This window comes from Natrix helvetica (genome assembly GCF_964273705.1).
Source record: "Natrix helvetica genome assembly, chromosome: 4".
Classification (NCBI taxonomy): Eukaryota; Metazoa; Chordata; class Lepidosauria; order Squamata; family Natricidae; genus Natrix; species Natrix helvetica.
The window spans coordinates 1,867,988-1,888,118 of record NC_138550.1 but is presented as its reverse complement, the minus strand read 5'-3'; the positions used below and the strand labels follow the sequence as shown (position 1 = coordinate 1,888,118).

At 47.5% G+C, this 20,131-nt stretch overlaps 1 protein-coding gene across 1 annotated transcript in view; it reads left to right on the top strand.

Annotated features, from left to right (window-relative positions):
• Positions 1-19,412, top strand: part of LOC309391619 (maestro heat-like repeat-containing protein family member 7) — a gene marked incomplete at its 5' end in the record, with an annotated part of 32,392 nt that extends 12,980 nt beyond the window's left edge. The window contains 13 exons of the mRNA XM_081952291.1: positions 946-1,098; positions 1,456-1,616; positions 3,473-3,602; positions 5,461-5,636; positions 6,559-6,696; positions 7,808-7,922; positions 10,115-10,255; positions 11,672-11,836; positions 13,983-14,138; positions 15,039-15,161; positions 16,450-16,549; positions 17,165-17,230; positions 18,712-19,412. Of these exons, the coding sequence (XP_081808417.1) occupies positions 946-1,098; positions 1,456-1,616; positions 3,473-3,602; positions 5,461-5,636; positions 6,559-6,696; positions 7,808-7,922; positions 10,115-10,255; positions 11,672-11,836; positions 13,983-14,138; positions 15,039-15,161; positions 16,450-16,549; positions 17,165-17,230; positions 18,712-18,989 (1,902 nt within the window). The 3' untranslated portion in view covers positions 18,990-19,412. The remainder of the gene's footprint in view (positions 1-945; positions 1,099-1,455; positions 1,617-3,472; positions 3,603-5,460; positions 5,637-6,558; positions 6,697-7,807; positions 7,923-10,114; positions 10,256-11,671; positions 11,837-13,982; positions 14,139-15,038; positions 15,162-16,449; positions 16,550-17,164; positions 17,231-18,711) is intronic.
• Positions 19,413-20,131: the final 719 nt, after the last annotated feature.

Sequence of the window (20,131 nt, the reverse complement as noted above, 5' to 3'; positions counted from 1 at the left end):
AGGAAAGGGGAAAGGTAAGGAAAGCAAAAGGAAAAGTGGAAGGAATGGAAAGGAAAAGGTCTATCGGGTGCGTTTCAAGGTTTTGATAACGATCTTCAAAGCGCTCCATGGCTCAGGACCTAGTTACTTGCGGGATCGTATCCTGCCCCATACATCCCTGCGACCCATCCGCTCGCACAGAGAGGGACTTCTCCAGGTGCCGTCCACCAGACAGTGTCGGGGGGCAGCGCCTAGGAGTAGAGCCTTCTCTGTGGCGGGCCCAGCCCTGTGGAATGACCTTCCCCCCGGATATTAGGACCACTACTGACCTCCGCTCCTTTCGTGTAAAGCTCAAGACCCACCTATTTCAAGTAGCTGGCCTGGCTCAACTTTGATCCAATTATATCGCTCCTGACGGGTTTTTTATTTGGGGTATTTTAATTGTATTAAATTATTTAGGGGTTTTTAAACATTGTGTTTTTAATTGTTTTTTATTCATCAGCTCACCTCCTCCTTGTATATGTATATGTCTTGGTATACGTTTTTGTTATATGTATGTTTGTTTATATATTTATTTCCTATGTTTTATTGTACGCCGCCCCGAGTCCTTCGGGAGAGGGTGCGGCTAAGAAATAAATATTTATTATTATTATTATTATTATTATTATTATTATTATTATTATTATTATTATTATTATTTAGGGCTATGGCTAGGGAAAGGGGAAGGAAAGATAGTTAAAATGAAAGAGGAAGCATAATTGAAAATGAAAATAAAAGTGAAAGTGCAGGGGGGAAGCAAACGTGAAAGGAAAGGAGAAAGGTTTAGGGTTATGGTTAGGGAAAGCGAAATAGAAATAGAAAGGAAAGAAAGCAAGTGAAAATGAAAGTGAAAGCGAAAGTGAAAGTGCGGGGAAAGCAACAGCAAAAGCAAAGGAAAGGCCCTTCCTCTTGCTCTGTCTTCTCCAGGTATTCAGCGTCTACTTCAGCCCCAGAGAGAAGACAGATTTCCTCCTGACTGTCCTGGATGGGCTGACGGATCCCTGCAATAATTTCTCTTTGGCAGCTACGGAGTCTCTTCTTGCCAGCATTGCAAGAACCTGCGGCCCAGATATGGAAAAGGTACATGAGACTCCACCCCCAAAGCCTGAGGAAGTTCCTGAATCCATAACTAGAGACCCCTAACAACACCTATTTTCAGGTGCTTTGCTTATTCAACTATCTTAAATCTTTTCAAGATCTTCAGGACAATAAGTGTGAAAAGCTACCTAGTGAGTTTTCCTTCATTCTTGAACAAAAGAAAAATCAATTGCTTCCTCCTCCTCCTGCTCGTCCTCTCAAAGACAGTCTCACTGACCATTACAATAGCAGAACCTTTTGCAGGAGGGTTGAGTTTGCAGGAATAGGCGATTTCTTGCATGAGGGACAACTTTGCCTCTTCTTGAACCGTTCTTCCACATTGTCCTCCTGTCCTCTTAGGTACCCGATATTATAGAAGGCATCTGCAGCCGTTTGAACCTGATCCGTCGGCCCAGCACCAGAAGACTGCTCATGAAGTTGGTGGGGCTGTTGGCAGGCAGGACTGAGCACTTGGATATCGTTATCTCGAGTCTTCTGGAACATTCCACCTCAATAGACAGGTGCCAAACACCTCCTTCCAGCCCTAGTACGGAAATTGAAGCAATGCTGTGTTTTTATGGCACCTTCTGTTATTCCTCATTTGGGGCCTTAAGCCAGGATTTCTCAAACATGGCGATTTCCAGGGGTGGAGACTTCAATTCCCAGAATTCCACAGCCTGTAGGGCCATTGAGGAGAATTCTGGAACTTGAAGTCCACACACCTGGATAGTCCCATGGTTGAGAAACAATGCCTTAAGCCAACCCCAAACATAAAGCTTGGCCTCCTTCAGATGTATGGTTAACATAACGCCCATAATTCCAAGCTCATGGCATCCAGGAGTTGTGGGGTGGATGTATTTGGAGGCTTCATCAGACAAAGCAAATTTAGACTGGGATTCAATCCATTCAGAGTCTCCTTTACAAACCCAACCAATCAATTCTTCAATCAGAATAGAGCTGGAAGGGACCTTGGAGGTCTTCTATTCCAGCCCCCTGCTCAAGCAGGAGACCCAATACCTTATCAGACAAAGAAAAAGAGGGGGGAGGGGAGGGAGGGAGGAAGATAAAAGGGAGGGAAGAGAGGGGAGAGGGGAGGGGAGAGAGAAAGAGAATGTGTGTGTGAGAGAGACAGAAAGATGGGAGTGAGGGAGGGGAGAGGAGAGGGGAGGAGAGAGAGAGAGAGAGAGAGAGAGAGAGAAAGAAAGAAAGAAAGAAAGAAAGAAAGAAAGAAAGAAAGAAAGAAAGAAAGAAAGAAAGAAAGAAAGAAAGAAAGATGGGAGGGAGAGAAGGGAGAGGAGAAAGAAAGAAATCTTGTTATCCAATCTCTTCTTAAAAACCTCCAGTGATGGACCATTCACAACCTCTGGAGGCAAGCTGTTCCACTGGTTAATTCTCATCACTGTTAGGAAGTTTCTCCTTAATTCCAAGTTGCTTCTCTCCTTGATTAGTTTCCATCCAATTCAAGAGGGAACATGTTCCATTGTGACCCATGCATGGAATTTGAGTCACTAGTATGTTATTGCTGGTTTCAGACATGATAACCGACGTTAACTTGGGGGAGCAACATGGTTGAGTTTTTTTTAATATAGGCACTTATATCAAGTACCTATATTACTAAATGTCTAACGTCGATGTGTATTTACCCATGCAGTATGGCTATAGTGTTATTATTTATCATTTCCTTTATTCCCCCACTTATTAATATTATGATTATCATAATTCTGCTACGTTGCATGTACACCAGAGACAAATTCCTTGGGTGTTTGATCATACGGCCAAATTCCATTCCATTCAATATTATGAGCCACTTGTCCGTCAAAACAATGTGTAGGTTGAGTTCATTCAACATGCGAGTCTGAGTCACTATGAGACCTAATAGCTAATGCTTGTGAGAACCTGAACATTTTCTGAGCATGGTGTGTAGGTAGGATTCAGCTGATTCGCACTGGTTCGGTTGCTAACTTTTTATGCAGTTTGGCGAACCGGCTGAATAGCATGCCCCCCACACCTGGCCCCCACCTCACCCTTCCCCTCCCAGCCAGTCCTCGCCTTGCTGCCTGGCCACTCACCCAACCACCTGCTGCTCACCTGGCTGGACGGCAGGGTCAGCAGCTGGGCATGACAAGGAGTGTCTGGGAGGGTTGAGGCATGGCCAGGCGGTGGCAAGGAGGCTGGGCGAGGAGAGGTGCCCCTCAACATGAGTGATGTTGAGTTGGCCATACCTACCCAGTCACACGACCACCCAGACACGCCCACCCATCTGGTCATTAGGGCAGAGAACCGGTTCTTAAATTATTTGAATCCCACCCGTGCCAAAGACCAAGTTCTAACCAGCATTCAACTCTGGCCGTACCTTCAACCTTCCTCCCGTTTGCAGCAGCCCATCGGAGCTGTGGCGATCCCTTTCGGCTGAAGAAGTGATTGAAGAACAACTTCTGGAGAACTTGCTCACCAGGCTGCAGAGCCAACATAAGATGGAGCTGCAACCTCCGTCCCTATCCATCTCTGTGAGTTGGACCTTTCCTTTCCTTCAGGGACGGCTCAGTTCTAGGTCCCCGGTTTCATTGAGAGAGTCCGTCCGTTGGGCTTATTTTGGGCCAAATTCAGGGCCACAGAAATGGTTGACCGACTTTTGACTTGTTCTAGTCTTCTACTGATGGACAACCACTTCAATAGGAGCCAGCCGTGTTTTGGCAGGCAAAAAGGCCAACACAGTTCTAGGCTGCATCAACAGAGGGAGAGAATCAAGATCACGTGAAGGGTTAATACCCCTTTACAAGGCCTTGGTAAGGCCACACTTGGAATATTTGCATTCAGTTTTGGTCGCCACGATGTAGAAAAGATGTGGAGACTCTGGAAAGAGTGCAGAGAAGAGCAACAAAGAGGATTAGGGGACTGGAGACTAAAATATATGAAGAACGGTTGCAGGAATTGGAAATGTTTAGTTTAATGAAAAGAAGAAGTAGCAGTTTTCCAATATTTGACAGGCTGCCTCAAAGAAGAGGAGGTCAATTATTTATCCTTCTTATTATCTTCTTTACTCCTCACTTTATTTTGAATTATTTGGGATTATGATGATTGTTATTACTGACAGAATACAGAGTTGGAAGGGACCTTGGAGGTCTTCTAGTCCAGGGACCCTGTACCATTTCAAACAAATAGCTGCCCAGTCTCTTCTTAAAAACCTCCAGTGATGGAGCATCAACTACCTCTGGTGGCAAGCTGTTCCACTGGTTAATAGTTCTAACTGTTCAGAAGCTTCTCCCTAGTTCTAGGTTAGTTTCTCTCCTTGATTAAAGTAGTAGAATAAAACAGGGTTGGAAAGGGACCTTGGAGGTCTTCTAGTCCAACCTCTTGCTCAAGCAAGAGACAGTCTCTTCTTGAAGGCCTCCAGTAACAGAGCACCCATAACATCTGGTGGCAAGCCATTCCACTAGTTAATTGTCCTCACTGTTAGGAAATTCCTCCTTAATTCCAGGTTGCTTCTCCCTTCCATCCCTTGCGTCTTCTCTTGCCCTCAGGTGCTTCGGAGAATAGGTTGATGTACACTGAGAGTTTCTGTACCAGAGACAAATTCCTTGTGTGTTTAATCACACTTGGCCAAATAAAGTATTCAATTCCTTTCAATTTCATACAAGAAATTGAGCAGGGGGCTGGACTAGAAGACCTCCTAGGTCCCTGTTCTGTCCTCACTACATGTTATTCTGTGTGCAGCTCGTCATGCAGCTAAACCCATCTATCCTCCAATAAATCAGACCATGTGCATAGATCTGGATGCATTATTGGAAGAACAGGATAGGGTGAAACTGGGGAAAACAGGGATATATACAACGAGAACCAAATATAAGATAGACCGAGTTGAGTTACTGCTGAACATAACCATGAATAAATACAAGCAATTTAAATCTCACCAGCGATGCTCTGTGTGTGAGATGTGGGTTTGTTCTTAGATGACCATGTGCTACAGATTAAGATGGATGCTTCTTTGTGCTTCTGCCTTCTCCAAGCACTAAAGGAAATGCAGTCTGGCTTCCCAGCATGCACTTGTTTGGAGAGTGCCAGTCGGATGGGTAAAGGGGTTGGGTCAGCTTCAAACAATATACTTATCTCTCTGGACACTAGATGGAGCCAGAGAGCAACAAAAGTATATAAAGAGCGTATGTTGGGGCATATTTGTCCTTCCGGCCACTAGATGGGGCTAGAGAGCAACAACAGTATATAAAAGTTATATGCTGGGGCATGACACTCCCTTCCAGCTCTATTCTGATTGGCTCAGTTCTGATTGCCCCCTCGCAGACTGGATTTTGCTCTCAAAGTCCCCTCCACCCAATTCCTTCCCCAACCGCCACCCCCGTCCCCCTGCAGTTGACCCAGGCTCTCTACGAGGTGATCTCCGTTCTGGAATCGAGGGACACCATCCAAGGCCTTTTTCCGGAACTTCTGATGACCTTCCTTGTGGAGCTTCATTTCAGCAGCCAGAGAGACTCCCTGCCAGATGTGGACTTCCTCCAGCAGTGCGGACAGGTCAAAGGTCAAGTCAGGTGCAGCTTCCTAGGAAAGCCTCATCTCCCCATCCCTGTTCCCAGCCTTTTTGGCATTAAGGGTAGTCCTCGATTTACAACAATTTGTTCAGTGGCCCTTCCAAATTAAAGCAGTATTGGAAAAAGTGATTTAGGAATGTTTTTCGAACTTGTGGACATGTGATCAAAATTCAGACGTTTGGCAACTGACTCATGTTTATCACGGTTGCAACGTCATGTGAGTTGAGTGCTTGGCAGCTGGTTCATATTTATGACGGTTGCAGTGTCCCCCGGGGTGTCATGATCCCCTTTGGTGACCTTCTGACAAGCAAACTCAACAGGGGGGCCCAGACTCACTTAACAACCGGGTTACTGACTTAACAACTGCAGAGATTCACTTAACAGCGGTGGCCAGGAAGGTCATAAAAGGGCCACAACTCATTGAATAGCCCTCTCTCTCTCTTCTTAGCAATGGAAACTTTGGGTACAATTGTGATCATAAATCAAGGACTGCCTATACAGATAGTCCTCAACTTATGACCACAACTTTTATGTTGCTAAGTGAGAAATTCCTTCAGCGAATTTTGCCCTATTTTACGACCTTCCTTGCCACGTTTGTTAAGTAAATCACTGAAGCTGTTCAGTTAGTAACACGGTCATGAAGCGAATCCAGCTTCCCCTGTTGACTTCGCTTGTCAGATGATCGCAAAAGGGGATCACGTGACTCCGGGGGACGTCATAAGTGTGAGTCAGCGGCCAAGCATCTGAATATAAATCACGCATCCATGAGGCTGCTGCAACGGTCGTTAGTGAAAGACGTTTTTTCCAGTGCCGCTGTGAGTCCAAATAGTCACTAAATGAAAACGGTTGTAAGTCGAGGACTTGCCTGGATAAGGAAGAGCAAGGAGCACAGGCCTGAGCGAGTCCTTGTCTCCCCCTTCAGTTTCGCTGTGGAGGCCATCAAGATGCTCCTCATTCGGATTGGATGCCGGTACGAGGTGACCTTCATGGAGAAGTCACGGGGATGGTCAATGCTACAAGGCGGCCGGGAAGTCCTGCAGGGAAGCGCCCTCCTGGCCAGGTGAGTTTGCCACAGACAACGCGGCCAAGGAGACGCCGCTCACCTGTGGTTTAGAAGGTGGAAATCGTCCTCACCTTTTCGTCCGGTGGGTGGGGGGGCACCGTGACTCAGCGGTTAAGAAGCTAGAATTCATCAGCTGGAAAGCCGGCAGCCCAGGTTCGAGACCCGAGCATGATGTGATGGGTGAGCTCCCTTCCTCAGCTCAGCTCCTGCCTCCTAGCAGTTCGAAAGCATGCAAATGCCAATTGATAAATGCAGGTAGTCCTCGACTTACCACAGTTCATTTAGTTACAACAGCACTGAAAGAAGTGACTTATTTTTCACTCTTATGACTGGTTGCAGCATCGTATGATCAAAATTTGGATGCTTGGCAACTGACTCATATTTATGATGGTTGCAGTGTCCCCCGGGGTGGGTTGGTGGGGTATGTGATCCCCTTTTGCGACCTTCTGACAGGCAAAGTCAATGGGGAAACCAGGTTCACTTAACAACTGTGCAGTTGTTACTAACTTAACAAGTGCCGTAATTCACTTAACAACTGTGGAAAGTAAGGTCGTAAAATGGGGCAAATATCACCTAACTGTCTCACTTAGCAACAAATGTTTGGGGTTCAATACCTGCAATCACTTTCAGAAACTGCTTATTTAACTATCTTAAGGCTTTTAGAGATCTTCGGAAAGGCAAATTTGAAAAGCTACCTGGTAAGTTTTCCTTCATCCTTGAACGAAAGAAAAATTAATTGCTTCCACTTCCTCTTCCTCTTCTTCCTCCTTCTCTTCTTCCTCTCCTCCTCCTCCTCTTCTTCTTCCTCCTCCTCCTCTCTTCCTCCTCCTCCTCTTCCTCTTCCTCCTCCTCCTCTCTTCCCCATCTTCTTCTTCTTCCTCCTCCTCTTCCTCCTCCTCCTCCTCCTCCTCCTCCTCCTCCCTCTCACTGACCATTACAATAGCAGAACCTTTTGGAGAAAGAGTTTGAGGGGAAAGGTGGTTTCTTGCATGAGGATCAGCCAGAAGACTACCTGTACAGATTCAGGAGAAAATAAACTAGAGAACAAACATAAATAAGATTTTTTTTTCCCAGGGTGGCAATGGTGTCCTTCTGTAATTTTTTTCAGAGCCATGCTACATTTTTCCTGCCCTGAGATTATCAGGGTCCTGGATCTGCTATTTTCTGTCCTCAGCAAGAACAGCGAAACACACAAGCCCACAATCATTGCCGTCTTTGTCGAGGTAAGGAGCGTGTGGGGGGGGGGGGGAAATCAGGTGTGTGACTTATAGGTTAGTTTTCACCCAGCATAGATATCCTCACAACCAACCCTGCTATCCAGCTCAGAACAAATACACCTATCATTCCATTCAAGCTAGCAAAAACAAGCTTGATGCTTATTCACTAAATCTCAGCAAACGTTTAAAAATATCGCCTGTCAAGAGTTTAAATGGGCAAAGAGTTTAATATTGAAAAATCTACATTATCCACCTTAGATTCTCAATCTTGCCCCCCCCCCCCGACGTATGGACTTCAGCTCCCAGAATTCCCCAGCCAGCATGGTGGTTGCTGAGGATTCTGGGAATTAAGATATCAGTCTTGCAACCCTGAATGGGCCTTTCCCCTCCCTGCCCTTATCCCAAGAATTAGTGACGGTCACATTGGAGAAATCTAAATATTTTTGCCACCGGTTCTGTGGGCGTGGCTTGGTGGGGGGGTCATGTGACTGGATGGGCGTGGCCATCCCCCACCACTTTTTAAAGCATTTTTTTCCTGCCAGTTTGGGCGAATAGGCAGGAACAAAATGCTTTAAAAAGGGGGGGGGAAGGTTCCGATAATCGCCAGCTCACAGCTGATCCGCGAGATTCTCAGAGCTTTTTTTTTTTACTACTGGTTCGCAGAACCAACAACAATTGTCCCTACTGATAAGATTAGCAAAGGAAAGGGAATAAGAAATGATATTAAGTCATATTTGGGTTTGCGGAAATACCATCCCAAGAAAACATAGATTGAGACACCAAAAGAGAGACCCACAACAACAGAAAAAGAATGGAGGAGAGGAGGAGAGGAGAGGAAGAGGAGGGAAGGAAGAAAGAGGTAAGGAGAGGAGGGAGGGAGGGGAAAAGAGGATGAGAGGAGGGAAGAGAAGAGGAGGGGAGGAAGAAAGAGGTAAGGAGAGGAGGGAGGGAGGGAGGGAGGGAGGGAGGGAAAGAGAAGGAGAGAGGGCAGGAAGGGGAAGAGGAAAAGAGGAGAGGAGGGAAGAGAAGAGGGAAGGAAGAAAGAGGGAAGGAGAGGAGGAAGGGAAAGAGAAGGGGAGAGGGTAGGAAGGGGAAGAGTAGGAGTAGGGGAGAGATAAGGGAAGAAGGAAGGGGAAGGAGAGGAGGAAGGAAGAAAGTAGAGAAGGGAGGGAGGGAGAAAAGGAAAGGAAAATAAGGTGGTGTTAAAACAAGTGGATGGGATGGTAAACGAAGCAACCCAAATTGTATATCATAACCTTTTGAATGGAATAACAAATGTATAAGAATGACAAATGTAAAGAAGAGGAATAACTATGTCAATGTAGACCTGTAACTGTATGTAAGAGAATTTTTTAAAAATAAACCTTTTCCAAAGAAACAAAACAATTGTCCCTACTGGATGATTTCATCCCTGCATCTGAGGCTCTTCTCCAAATTACCTTTCTGCTTTGGACTCAGGTGTCTCTTATCCGAATGTCTCCTGGGCTACATCTCCTTTTTCCCCTTTTCCTCCCGGTTATTCTCGTGACCCCTTACAGAAGGAGACGTCTCTGGGTTGTTGATTCCTCTGTCTTCTTCCTGTGGATTTTTTTCTGGCCATTTCCAACATGGGGTTATCTGGTTTCCTGTCACTTCCAACGCCCGTCACTCTGGACCGATGGAGAACGGTGGAGAATGTTCAACCCTTCCATTGCATCGGTGACCTTGTCTGGGTCCAGGACAAGATCTGGAGATCTTTTCTCAACCTGGAAAGTTGAAGACTTGTGGACTTCAGACTCCCAGAATTCTAGGAGTTTGAAGTCCACAAGTCTTCAAGTTGCCGAGTTTGGAGACCATGGTCTAGTGGGATGAGAAAAGGTCTCCAGATCTTGTCTGTATGTGATGCTCTTCTGGCACTTTCCTCTCCTCGCTCTGATTTTCCATCTCCCTCACCCAAACCCAAACTCTGTCCTTCCCTAAAGAGTGATTTCATCCCTGAAGGCCAAAAGGACAGTTTGTTCTTCTGGTATCATGGCTTTGAGAAGATGTTCTTCCATGGGAGGCTACCAAAATAAATTCAAACCTCGTGAAGGCATCTCTCTTCTATTGACAATTATGAACTTGCTCCATCCTCAAGTTGCTCTTTTCCCAGAGAAACCTGGTCCTATCTATCTCTCCCCTTCTGCCCCTCATGATGGGTCCTTCATCTTGTTCCTCAGTTCCTTCACTACCAAGACATCGACCAGTTCCCCTCCGAACAGATCTTTGAGAGCCTTGAAGAATGGACCCAAAACCCCAGTGCAGATGTTCGGTCTCTTGCCATGAGAGCCCTTGGCATCCTGGCCATTCATCCAGACAAGGTGAGGAAGCAGACATAGGCTGGGAAGCGACTCACAATTGTTGAGAGGGGTTTGATGGATGCGATCAGGTCTTTGCACAAGAGAAAGAGCAGCCCACATTCACAAGTTGGTCTTCACTGTAGATGTAGGTGCCAGGGAAGGCTTGGGAAAGTCAAAAAAGTCAAGATGTCAGAAGTGTCAACTCACAGAATTGCCCTGGTGAGGAAGGAGAGAGGGAGCGCATTCCACGCATACCTTCAGCTAGAGTCAGATCTCAGGTTACTACAGCAGACTTGTGAGGAGTTGGTGAATGTGATTTATGACACAGACTGAGGGGAGGGAAGGAACGGGGGCAAAGTTCAGCCGTAATTCAAATGAGGTTTAGATCTGACTGCAAGGTGGTATTGCCGAAATGGTGCTCCTAATAAATGACTGGTTTTCTTTGGAAACTTGGCTCCAGGCTCATGAATCAATTAGGGCATCTTTCGGAAACCTGACAGACAGTCAGATCGAAACCTCATTTGAAGAAGATCTTGAGATGTTTCTCCAGCAAAGCCAACTCCAACATTTACATAACCAAGTGAAAAAAGTGACATGATCGGTTCTCACGCTTACGAACATTGCAGCATCCCCATAATCAAAGCACTTGAGACACTTGGCAACTGACTCATATTTATGACGGTTGCCGTGTCCCGGGGTCATGTGATCCCCTTTTGCGACCTTCAAGCAAACTCAATGGGGAAGCCAGATTCATGTCACAACCGTGGGACTACCTAACACGTTAGCAACTGGAGCATGACAAGTCGTAAAATGGATCAAAGCTCACGTCACAACGGTCTTGATTAGCAACAGAAACATGGGTCATAAGTTGAGGACTATGTCCATCCAGGGCGTGCTGAGTTATTTATGTGTTGCGCGAAGTTGAGAAAGGGAGAGAGATGGCTGGGTTGATAGATAATTTGATAGATCAATGATGGCTAACCTTTTCCTCCTCACATGTGCGCATGACTCCCCCCCCCGCACTCCCCTTGGGCCCCGTTCATGCACGCGACCCCCCCACACTCTCCCTGCACAATCATTTGACATCGCCATACCCCATTTTGGGCCTAGAAGCCCCCCCTGGGATCAAAAAGGGGCCGTGGGGGGCACCGCACCCGCTTTGCACCCCATTTTGACCAGCATGCCCCCCTGAAGCCTCCTGGGACCAAAAACGAGCTGCGGGGTGGGGGAGGGGCATGCCCACATCCATAATGCAATGCACCCCGCCCTCCGTGTATGAGTGCACGAGCCCCCGCTCCCCCCCGCACATGCACGTGAGTCTCCCACGCGCCCCATTTTGGGCGTGAAGCCGCGTGCCATAGCTTTGCCATCACAGTGATAGATAGATGAGTAAAGCAATAAGGCATGTAGGACGGCCATCCCCCCTCTCGTCTGCAGGTGGAGGAAGTCAAAGCCTTGATGCCCACCCTCTTGGGAAGCCTGGAAGAAACGGAGAACGGCGTCATCCTGGAAACCATCACTGCCCTTCAAAACCTCCTGAAGTTCATGCAGAGGAGCGACGTCGTGACTCTGGCCGAGAAGCTCCTTCCGTTGTTTAGCGCAGTAAGACCCTCCACCCTGGTGGATTTCTCAGGACCTTCTTCCGGGGCCTCTCGAACACTTCCAAGAGGGGTGGACTTCAACTCAATCAATCAGAATAGAACCAGAAGGGACCTTGGAGGTCTTCTAGTCCAACCCTCTGCTCAAGCAGGAGACCTTCAACCATTTCAGACAAACAGTTTTCCAGTTCGCTTCTTTAAAAAGCTCCAGTGTTGGAACATTCACTTCTGGTGGCAAGCTGTTCCACTGGTGAATTGTCCTCACTGTCAGGAAGTTTCTCCTTAATTCCAGCTTTGCTGGCTGGGGAATTCTGGGAGTTGAAGTCCACCCATCTTAAAATGGCCAAGGCTGAAAAACACTGACCTCCTTGGGGCCTAGGGTAGACATCACACATGTAATAAGCGCAACTGTTTTCCTTAAAGCAGAGGTCTCCAAACTTGGCTACTTTAAGATTTGTGGACTTCAACTCCCAGAATTCCTCAGCCAGCCATGTTGGCTGGAGAGTTCTGGGAGTTGAAGTCCACCCATCTTAAAGTGGCCACTCTGGAAGAATACTGTCCTCTTCCCAGTTCTGTGTCTCTTTGGATCCTCTTTCCTCTGAGGTCTTCTCCCTGTGGCTGTGTCTCCTTGGTCTCCTCTCCCCCACTAGCCCTAGTAAAGGAGACACGGGTCAACAAACCACCATTAGGCCCAGCTAGAGCATGGCTTGAAACAATATTTAGAACTAGGGCTACAGAAGTCATCCCCTTAACCATGAAGGCATCTCCTGGAGAACATCTGGCAGAATTTTGGGTTGGCCTGACTGTTTCCCTTTAAAGGAAAGCTCTCCAAATTTGGCCACTTTAAGACTTTGTGGACCTCAACTCCCAGAATTCCTCAGCCAGCATGGAAAATGGAGTCCACGGGCCTGAAAATCAGGGAGTCCTGGGAGTTGAAGTCCACAAAGTCTTAAAGTGGCCAAGGTTGGAGACGCCTGTCTTAACGTCTCGCAAAGATGCTGTCAGGCATCCAAATTTAAATCAGAGTCCAAGGCAAAGGATTGCTCAAAGTTTCAATTTAAAAAAGAGAGACATGCTGGAACATCTGGGAAAACCCGAATCTGAAGGCTTCCCGGTTTTCCCACCCACTTGAAAGTTCAAGATCTTTCCCCCACATCCACAAGTCCATCCCATGGTCCCATCTCCCACTGCCACGCTGGCAGCTTCCACCCATCCAGTTCCAGTCAGGTGCAGAGGTGCAAAGACAAAGGATGACCTTGGCTTTCTAGAAAGAATGTTGTTATGGCTACCTATCGTCTAACTCCGTACAATCCCCCCCTCCCATTTTCCCACCATAGAAAATGCATAGTGGAATAATAGAAAGTGTGGCAGGCCAAAGATCTGGAAGAAAAGATGGCTGCATGCCTGACTGATGCTGCATTCTCCGATTCCCAGAGGGAATGGTTCTGCTGGGTCTGACAACAGAGGAAGAGGCTGGTGCACCTGTCATTATGAGCAGAGGTCACCACCTTTCGGACCTCAGGGACCACTACATTCATAATTTTAAATCCCACGGACCGCTAATATGAATTAGGGACTGGATGGGGTCCTTCAGGCACTTAGCTTGGCCGCCTGTTAGTGGAGAGAACCGCCTAGGGTCAAACCCTAGGTGTGCTGTCCATCACAGCTAGGAATCTCAAATACGGCCAAGAATGAATGCTTGTCTTGTAGCCAGTCTGGGTGCTCAATTGGCCCCCTGCAAACTGTTCCAGAAGCCCCGCCAAAGTTTCGTGCGCCCCTCACTGGAGCGCCTGGACTCCCAGGGAGGGAGGGAGGGAGGGAGGGGCTGGAGCTACTAAACAGGCAGCCAAGCTAAGTGCCTGAAGGACCCCATCCCGTCAGCGAGCGGGAGTAATTGCTTTGGCGGGCCGTATCTGGCCCAGGGGCCGTAGTTTGAGGATCCCTGATTTAGTGCAATATTTTAAAAAATCCAAAAATGCAAAGATTTTTCTGCGGACACCCAAATTTTTCTCGTGGGCCACCGGTTGGAGACCACGGGTTACGAGGATCGGTTTCTCTGGTTGAGTGCTACAGACCAGGTTATGATGCGGGTTAAGGCAAACACCACCGCATTCCCGACCCTCCGTGGTGTCGCTGCTTGTTGTTCGCAGACAGACGCGAAAGTGCGCAACTCCGCCGTTGTTCTCTTCGCCGAGTTGCCCAACTTGGTGAAGAAGAAGGAGAAGTATCTCATCCAGGAGCAGGTCAATCAAAGTCTGGTGCCCCTCTTGCTTCACCTGCAGGACGAGGAACCGGAGGTCGCGAAGGTGAGTCGAGCTCAGGAATTGAGCGGGTGAAGGTTGCGGGAACTGGGTAGGTCTAGTTTAATAAAAAGAAGGACCAGGGGGGACATGACAGCAACCTTCCAATATTTGAGGGGCTGCCCCAAAGAGGAGGGGGGCTATCTATTCTCCAAAGCAGGGGCCTCCAACCTTGGCAACTTTAAGACTTGTCTGGCTGAGGAATTCTGGGAGTTGAAATCCACAAGTCTTAAAGTTGCCAAAAAAGGAAAGATTAGATTAGATTAGATTTATTGCATTTCTAAACCGCTCCCTCTCCCCAAAGGGACTCGGGGCGGTGTACAATCGGAAGTTAAAAGCATATATAATTACATAGACATTGCATAAAGTATATACAATTACATTTATATAGAGGAGGCATTAGGACTCATAAAACCAATTCATTAAAATCAATCCAATAATAGTAAAATTAGTCCAGTAAAGGTAAAATATAATAAAACATAAAAAACTACCCTATAGTTTAAAATACTATAATACTATAGTTAAGCCAGGCCGGCTAGTTGGAACAGGTGGGTCTTGAGTTTCGTACGGAAAGGAAGGAAGGAAGGAAGGAAATACATAAAGAAGGAAGGAAGGTGAATATAAACAGATGTCCCCAATAGCCATGCCCATGCGAGTTTTGGCCCACTTTAGGATTTTTCTTGACACAGTCGTTAAGTGAATCATGCGGTCATTAAGTGAATCATGCAACCCTTAAGTGAAACTGGCTTCCTCCATTGACTTTGCTTGTCGGAAGATGGCTGGGAAGGTTCCATAATGCTGATCGTGTAACCCTGGGACGTTGCAACAGTCATAAGTACATGCCAGTTGCCCAGCGTCAGACCTATTGATCACGTGACCAATTGCACTTTGTCCCTGTCCCCGCAGGGCTGCCAGGACGCCCTGCTCAGGTGTTTCCGGTTCCTGGGTTGGTCCCTTCCGAAGAAGATCAGCAGCAAGAAAGCCTGGCACGATCACCCCTTGATCCCAGAGAGCCTCTGCCGCCAAATCGTGAGTCCCGCTTCCTCCTTTATCCTTAGTACAGCGGTACTTTGGAACCCCATTGCTTGGAAACGCATCAAACTCATTGCCCGAGGCGTTTTGACGGGAACATTTTGTCCCGGGGGTGAAATCTATTTACCTTTGCTACCGGTTCGCAAATGTGAGAGCCTGCACCACCTATGCGCATGCACAGAGCATCAAAAACAGACGTGATGATGACGCCTGGGCAGGTGGGTGGAGCCTGCTTCCGAGCACACCTGTAAAGCAGGGGTGAAACCCAGCAGGTTCTGACAGGTTCTGGGGAACCGGTAGCGGAAATTTTGAGTAGTTCGTTGAACTGGTAGCAGAAATTTTGAGTAGTTCGTTGAACTGGTAGCGGAAATTTTGAGTAGTTCGTTGAACTGGTAGCGGAAATTTTGAGTAGTTCGTTGAACCGGTAGCGGGAATTTTGAGTAGTTTGTTGAACCAGTAGCGGGAATTTTAAGTAGTTCGTTGAACCAGTAGCGGGAATTTTAAGTAGTTCGTTGAACCAGTAGCGGGAATTTTAAGTAGTTCGTTGAACCGGTAGTGGGAATTTTGAGTAGTTCGTTGAACCAGTAGCGGAAATTTTGAGTAGTTCGTTGAATCAGTAGCGGGAATTTTAAGTAGTTCATTGAACCGGTAGCGGGAATTTTGAGTAGTTCGTTGAACCGGTAGTGGGAATTTTGAGTAGTTCATTGAACCAGTAGCGGGAATTTTAAGTAGTTCGTTGAACCGGTAGCGGGAATTTTGAGTAGTTCGTTGAACTGGCAAATGGGTAGGAATGGAGGTTTTGCACTATCCTTCCCCTGCCATGCCCACCAAGTCACACCACGCCCACCAAGCCATGCCCACGGAACCAGTAGTAAAAAAATTTAAATTTTACCACTGCTTGCAAAGGTAAGTAGAACAGCAGGGGGGGGGGGGGTTAATCCGCTGTGCCATGTGTCGTGCTAATATAAATTGCGAACCACAGTTAATTGTCGGAAAAACCAGTTTGCCCAAACTGGTAGCATTTTTTACTACTGCTTCAGGCGAACTGGTAGCTTTTTTTTTTTAACAACCGCTTCGGGCGAACCGATCCGAACCGGTAGCCTTTCACCCCCTGATTTTGTCTTGACACTCATCATTTTTGGGTGTTCCAACACGGGAGGCTTTTAAGAAGAAACTGGACAGTCATTTGTCTGAAATGGGATAGGGTTGGGCTAGATGACCTCCAAGGTCCCTTCTCCGTTGGGTGAGAAAACGATTGTTTCTTCCTCTCTTTCTCCTTTGACAGTCCTGGAAGGCAAAAACCATCCCTGCCGTCTTGCTCCAATGCCTGGATCATCTTCAATGTCCCCAGGTCTCCATCCGGAGAGCAGCGACCATCTTTATTGGTGAGCCCGGGAATTCTGGGAGTTGAAGTCCACCTGTCTTGAACCAGTCTGACTGGGGAATTCTAGGATAAGTCACTTTTTTCGGTGCTGTTGTAGCTTTGAACAGTCACTAAATAAGCTGTTGTAAGTTGAGGAGTACCTGTATTGTATTGCCTACATTCTCTGTCTCTCTTTCTCTGTCTGTCTGTCTGTCTCACTATATGTATGTATGTACAGTATGTAAGCGTATACACACACATACACACACACACACACACACAGAGGAACACACAGACACACAGAAAAACAGACACACAAACACTTGCTGAAGTTTTATTGAAACTAAATGTGTGTATCGACGATTGAGGCTTGCTCTTCTCCAAGCCGTCCGCTCTCTTCCCCCCTCCGGACTTGGCCCATCCGTGAAACATTATTTTTATTTATGCAAAAGCAGAGCGTGTGATTGAGAGGCAGTCTGGCCTAGTGGTTCAGGTGCTGGCATGAGCACCAAATATGTTTTCGGCCAGTGTAGCCCTGAACCAGCCTGGCCAAGATCAGGTGGACGCTGCCAAAAATCTTCCAGCTGTGGCCACAAACATCTTGAGCCCTTATCTGTTCCCTTCTCGGTTCTTTCAGGCTGCGTCGCTCAATCGGCAGACCCCGTGGCCATCACTCCAGAAAACAGGGACTTGATATTCATCTGTAAGTACCAAACGCAGAGATCCTGGTTAAGGGAACTATTGCAATTGTTAAATGAGTAACCCGGTCGTTAAGCGAATCTGGCTTCCCCATTGACTTTGCTTGTCAGAAGGTTGCAAAGGGAGATCACACAACGTGGATGCTACGACCATCATAAATATGAGTCCGTTGCCAAGCAACCGAATTTGGATCGCGTGACCACAGAGATACCGCAACAGTCGAAAAAAGTGTGAAAAATAGCTCTGTCGCTGTTTTCCATGCCGTTGTAACTTTGAACCTGTCAGGGCTGCAGCCTAATTTTCTTTTGGATCTTTGGCCTGCCACACTTTCTATTGTTCTGCTATGCCTTTTCTATGGTGGGAAAACGGGAGGGGGGATTGTACTGAGTTAGATGCGATGTAGCCATAACAACATTCTTTCTAGAAAGCCAAGGTCATCCTTTGTCTCTGCACCTGACCGGAACTGGATGGGTGGAAACTGCCAGTGTGGCAGTGGGAGATGGGACCATGGGATGGGACTTGTGGGTGGGGGAGGAAAGATCTTGAACTTTCAACTGGGTGGGGAAAACCGGGAAGCTTTCAGATTCAGGGTTTCCCCAGATGTGCCAACGTGGCTCTCTTCATCAACGGGAACTTTGAGGAATCCTTTGCTTCGGATTCCGATTTAATTTTGGATGCTATTTGGAACTCCCTGACATTACAGTTACTAAATGAACTGTTGTAAGTCGTGTCAGGGTTCCAAGGAACAGACCCATAGCAAGCAAGGACCCCGAGGCTGGTGGTTTCCTCAAAAGGAACAGCTTTATTGGATAGATCATCTTGGCACAGATCTAGTGAAAACCGAGTCTGAAGGTTCTCACGGTTTTTCACCCTGTTAGAAGAGAAAGTTTTACCTCAACTATCCGTCACGTGGTCCAATCACGACGCTGTCTGGTTGCCTGGCAGCATAACTCCTCCCTCCTCAGGCTAGGTGTGAGAACGTCCTTGGCTCCCAAGAGAAAGTATTTTGTTTTGGCTACGCAACCTCAGATATCAGGGATGGGTTGCTACCAGCATGACTGCCAGTTCGGCGGGCAAAAAAGTTTGCCGCGTGCGCATTTGCAGCTAAAAATGCCTGCGCAGAACATTTAGAAAATGAAAAATAAAATATTTTTTTTTTTGCAATGAAGATTGTCCTGTGCTTGCGCAGAACCAAAAATCAAGATGGTGGAGCTGACAGTAGAACCGGTTCACTGGCATGGCAGGCTGAGTTATCACCTACTCGGCCGAACCGGTCCGAACCAGTATGAACCCACCTCTGCCAGCTATCTCTAACCCCCCCCCCAATGTCCCTCAGCTCCAGTGTGGCAATACTGAAGCTCCAAGATGGCTTCAGCCAGGTCAGCTTCAGGGTTGACCATTCGAGGACGGCAGCCTGCCCAGTTCTTTCAGCTTCTCCGCCCATTGAGGCTCTTCTCTGACCACCCCCCATTTTGTGTCTTCCAGCCCTTTCCAAACTGCAGCATGACCCCGATCCTTCGGTCCGCGTATCTGCCATGGAAGCCATGCAGATGGTCCAGGAAGCCTGTGGGGGCCCCTCCGTTGCGCTTCGGAGCCAGACCCACTTCAACCTGGACAGGGAAGAGCGCCTCTTCTCCCAGGGACACTGGGAAGCGCCCGATCCGTCCTTGACCCATCGCTGGAATCCGTCGTCCCCGGTCTCACATAGGATCGTGACCGGCTTCGTCAGGAGGCGACAGTCGGGGCCCGCACGCCAAACTTGACCCACCTCCATGGGGAGGATGGCAGAGCATGCCAGCCAGCTGACTCTTCAAGGAGTGGTGGGCTGAAGCAGAACTGATCTAGAAACCCCCGATCCGGAAGGGATCCCCGCGGGAAAGCCAGCAATGGATGTGATCCAGTCCCATGGTTGTGTCCAGAGGTCCGAGGTGGCCCCGGCAAGGTGAATTTTATATCGACACCGATCTGGTGAATTTCCACACTGAGCAGAACTGACTCATCCACACTTCTTTGTAGTATCCATTTTCTCCTTTTAGCAACTTACAAGAGCGAGGAACCAATTGGAATGAGAATGAAAACTGTCCCGCAGAGAAGAATCGCAGCGGCTGATTAAAAGCAGCGAAGTCCAATTCGATCCAGGTAGTCCTCGATGTACAATTTTCGTGTCATGACCGTTAAAAGTTACAAACAGCACTGACCAAAGTGACTTAGGATCAGTTCTCACACATACGACCATTGTGGCATTCCACATGGTCACACGATCCAACTTCTGACACTGGGCAACTGGCATGTACTTATGACTGTTGCAATGTCCCAAAAAAAAATCCCAAACAGGGCCAAAACTCGCTTAACAGCTGCTTTGCTTAGCAATGGGAATGTTGGACTCCGTTGTGGTCATAGGCCCCACGGCTACCTATAGTGATGGTCGTTAAGTGAGACAGCCTTGCTTTAACAATTCCCACCCCTGCTTTCTTGGCTGAGGCTGATAAACGAACATGTCGGTGGTTAATTGGAGTGTCAGGGTTCCAAATAGCATCCAAAAATAAATCAGAGGCAGAGGATTCCTCAAAGTTCCAATTTATGAAGAGAGACACGTTGGCACATCTGGGAAAACTCAAATCTGAAAGCTTCCCGGTTTTCCCCACCCAGTTGAAAGGTCAAGATCTTTCCCCCAGACCCACAAGTCCATCCCATGGTCCAATCTCCCACTGCCACACTGGCAGCTTCCACCCATCCAGTTCCGGTCAGGTGCAGAGGTGCAAAGGATGACCTTGGCTTTCTAGAAAGAATGTTGTTATGGCTGCATATCATCCAACTCCGTACAATCCCCCCTCCCATTTTCCCACCATAGAAAATGCATGGTAGAATAATGGAAAGTGTGGCAGGCCAAAGACCCCGAAGAAAA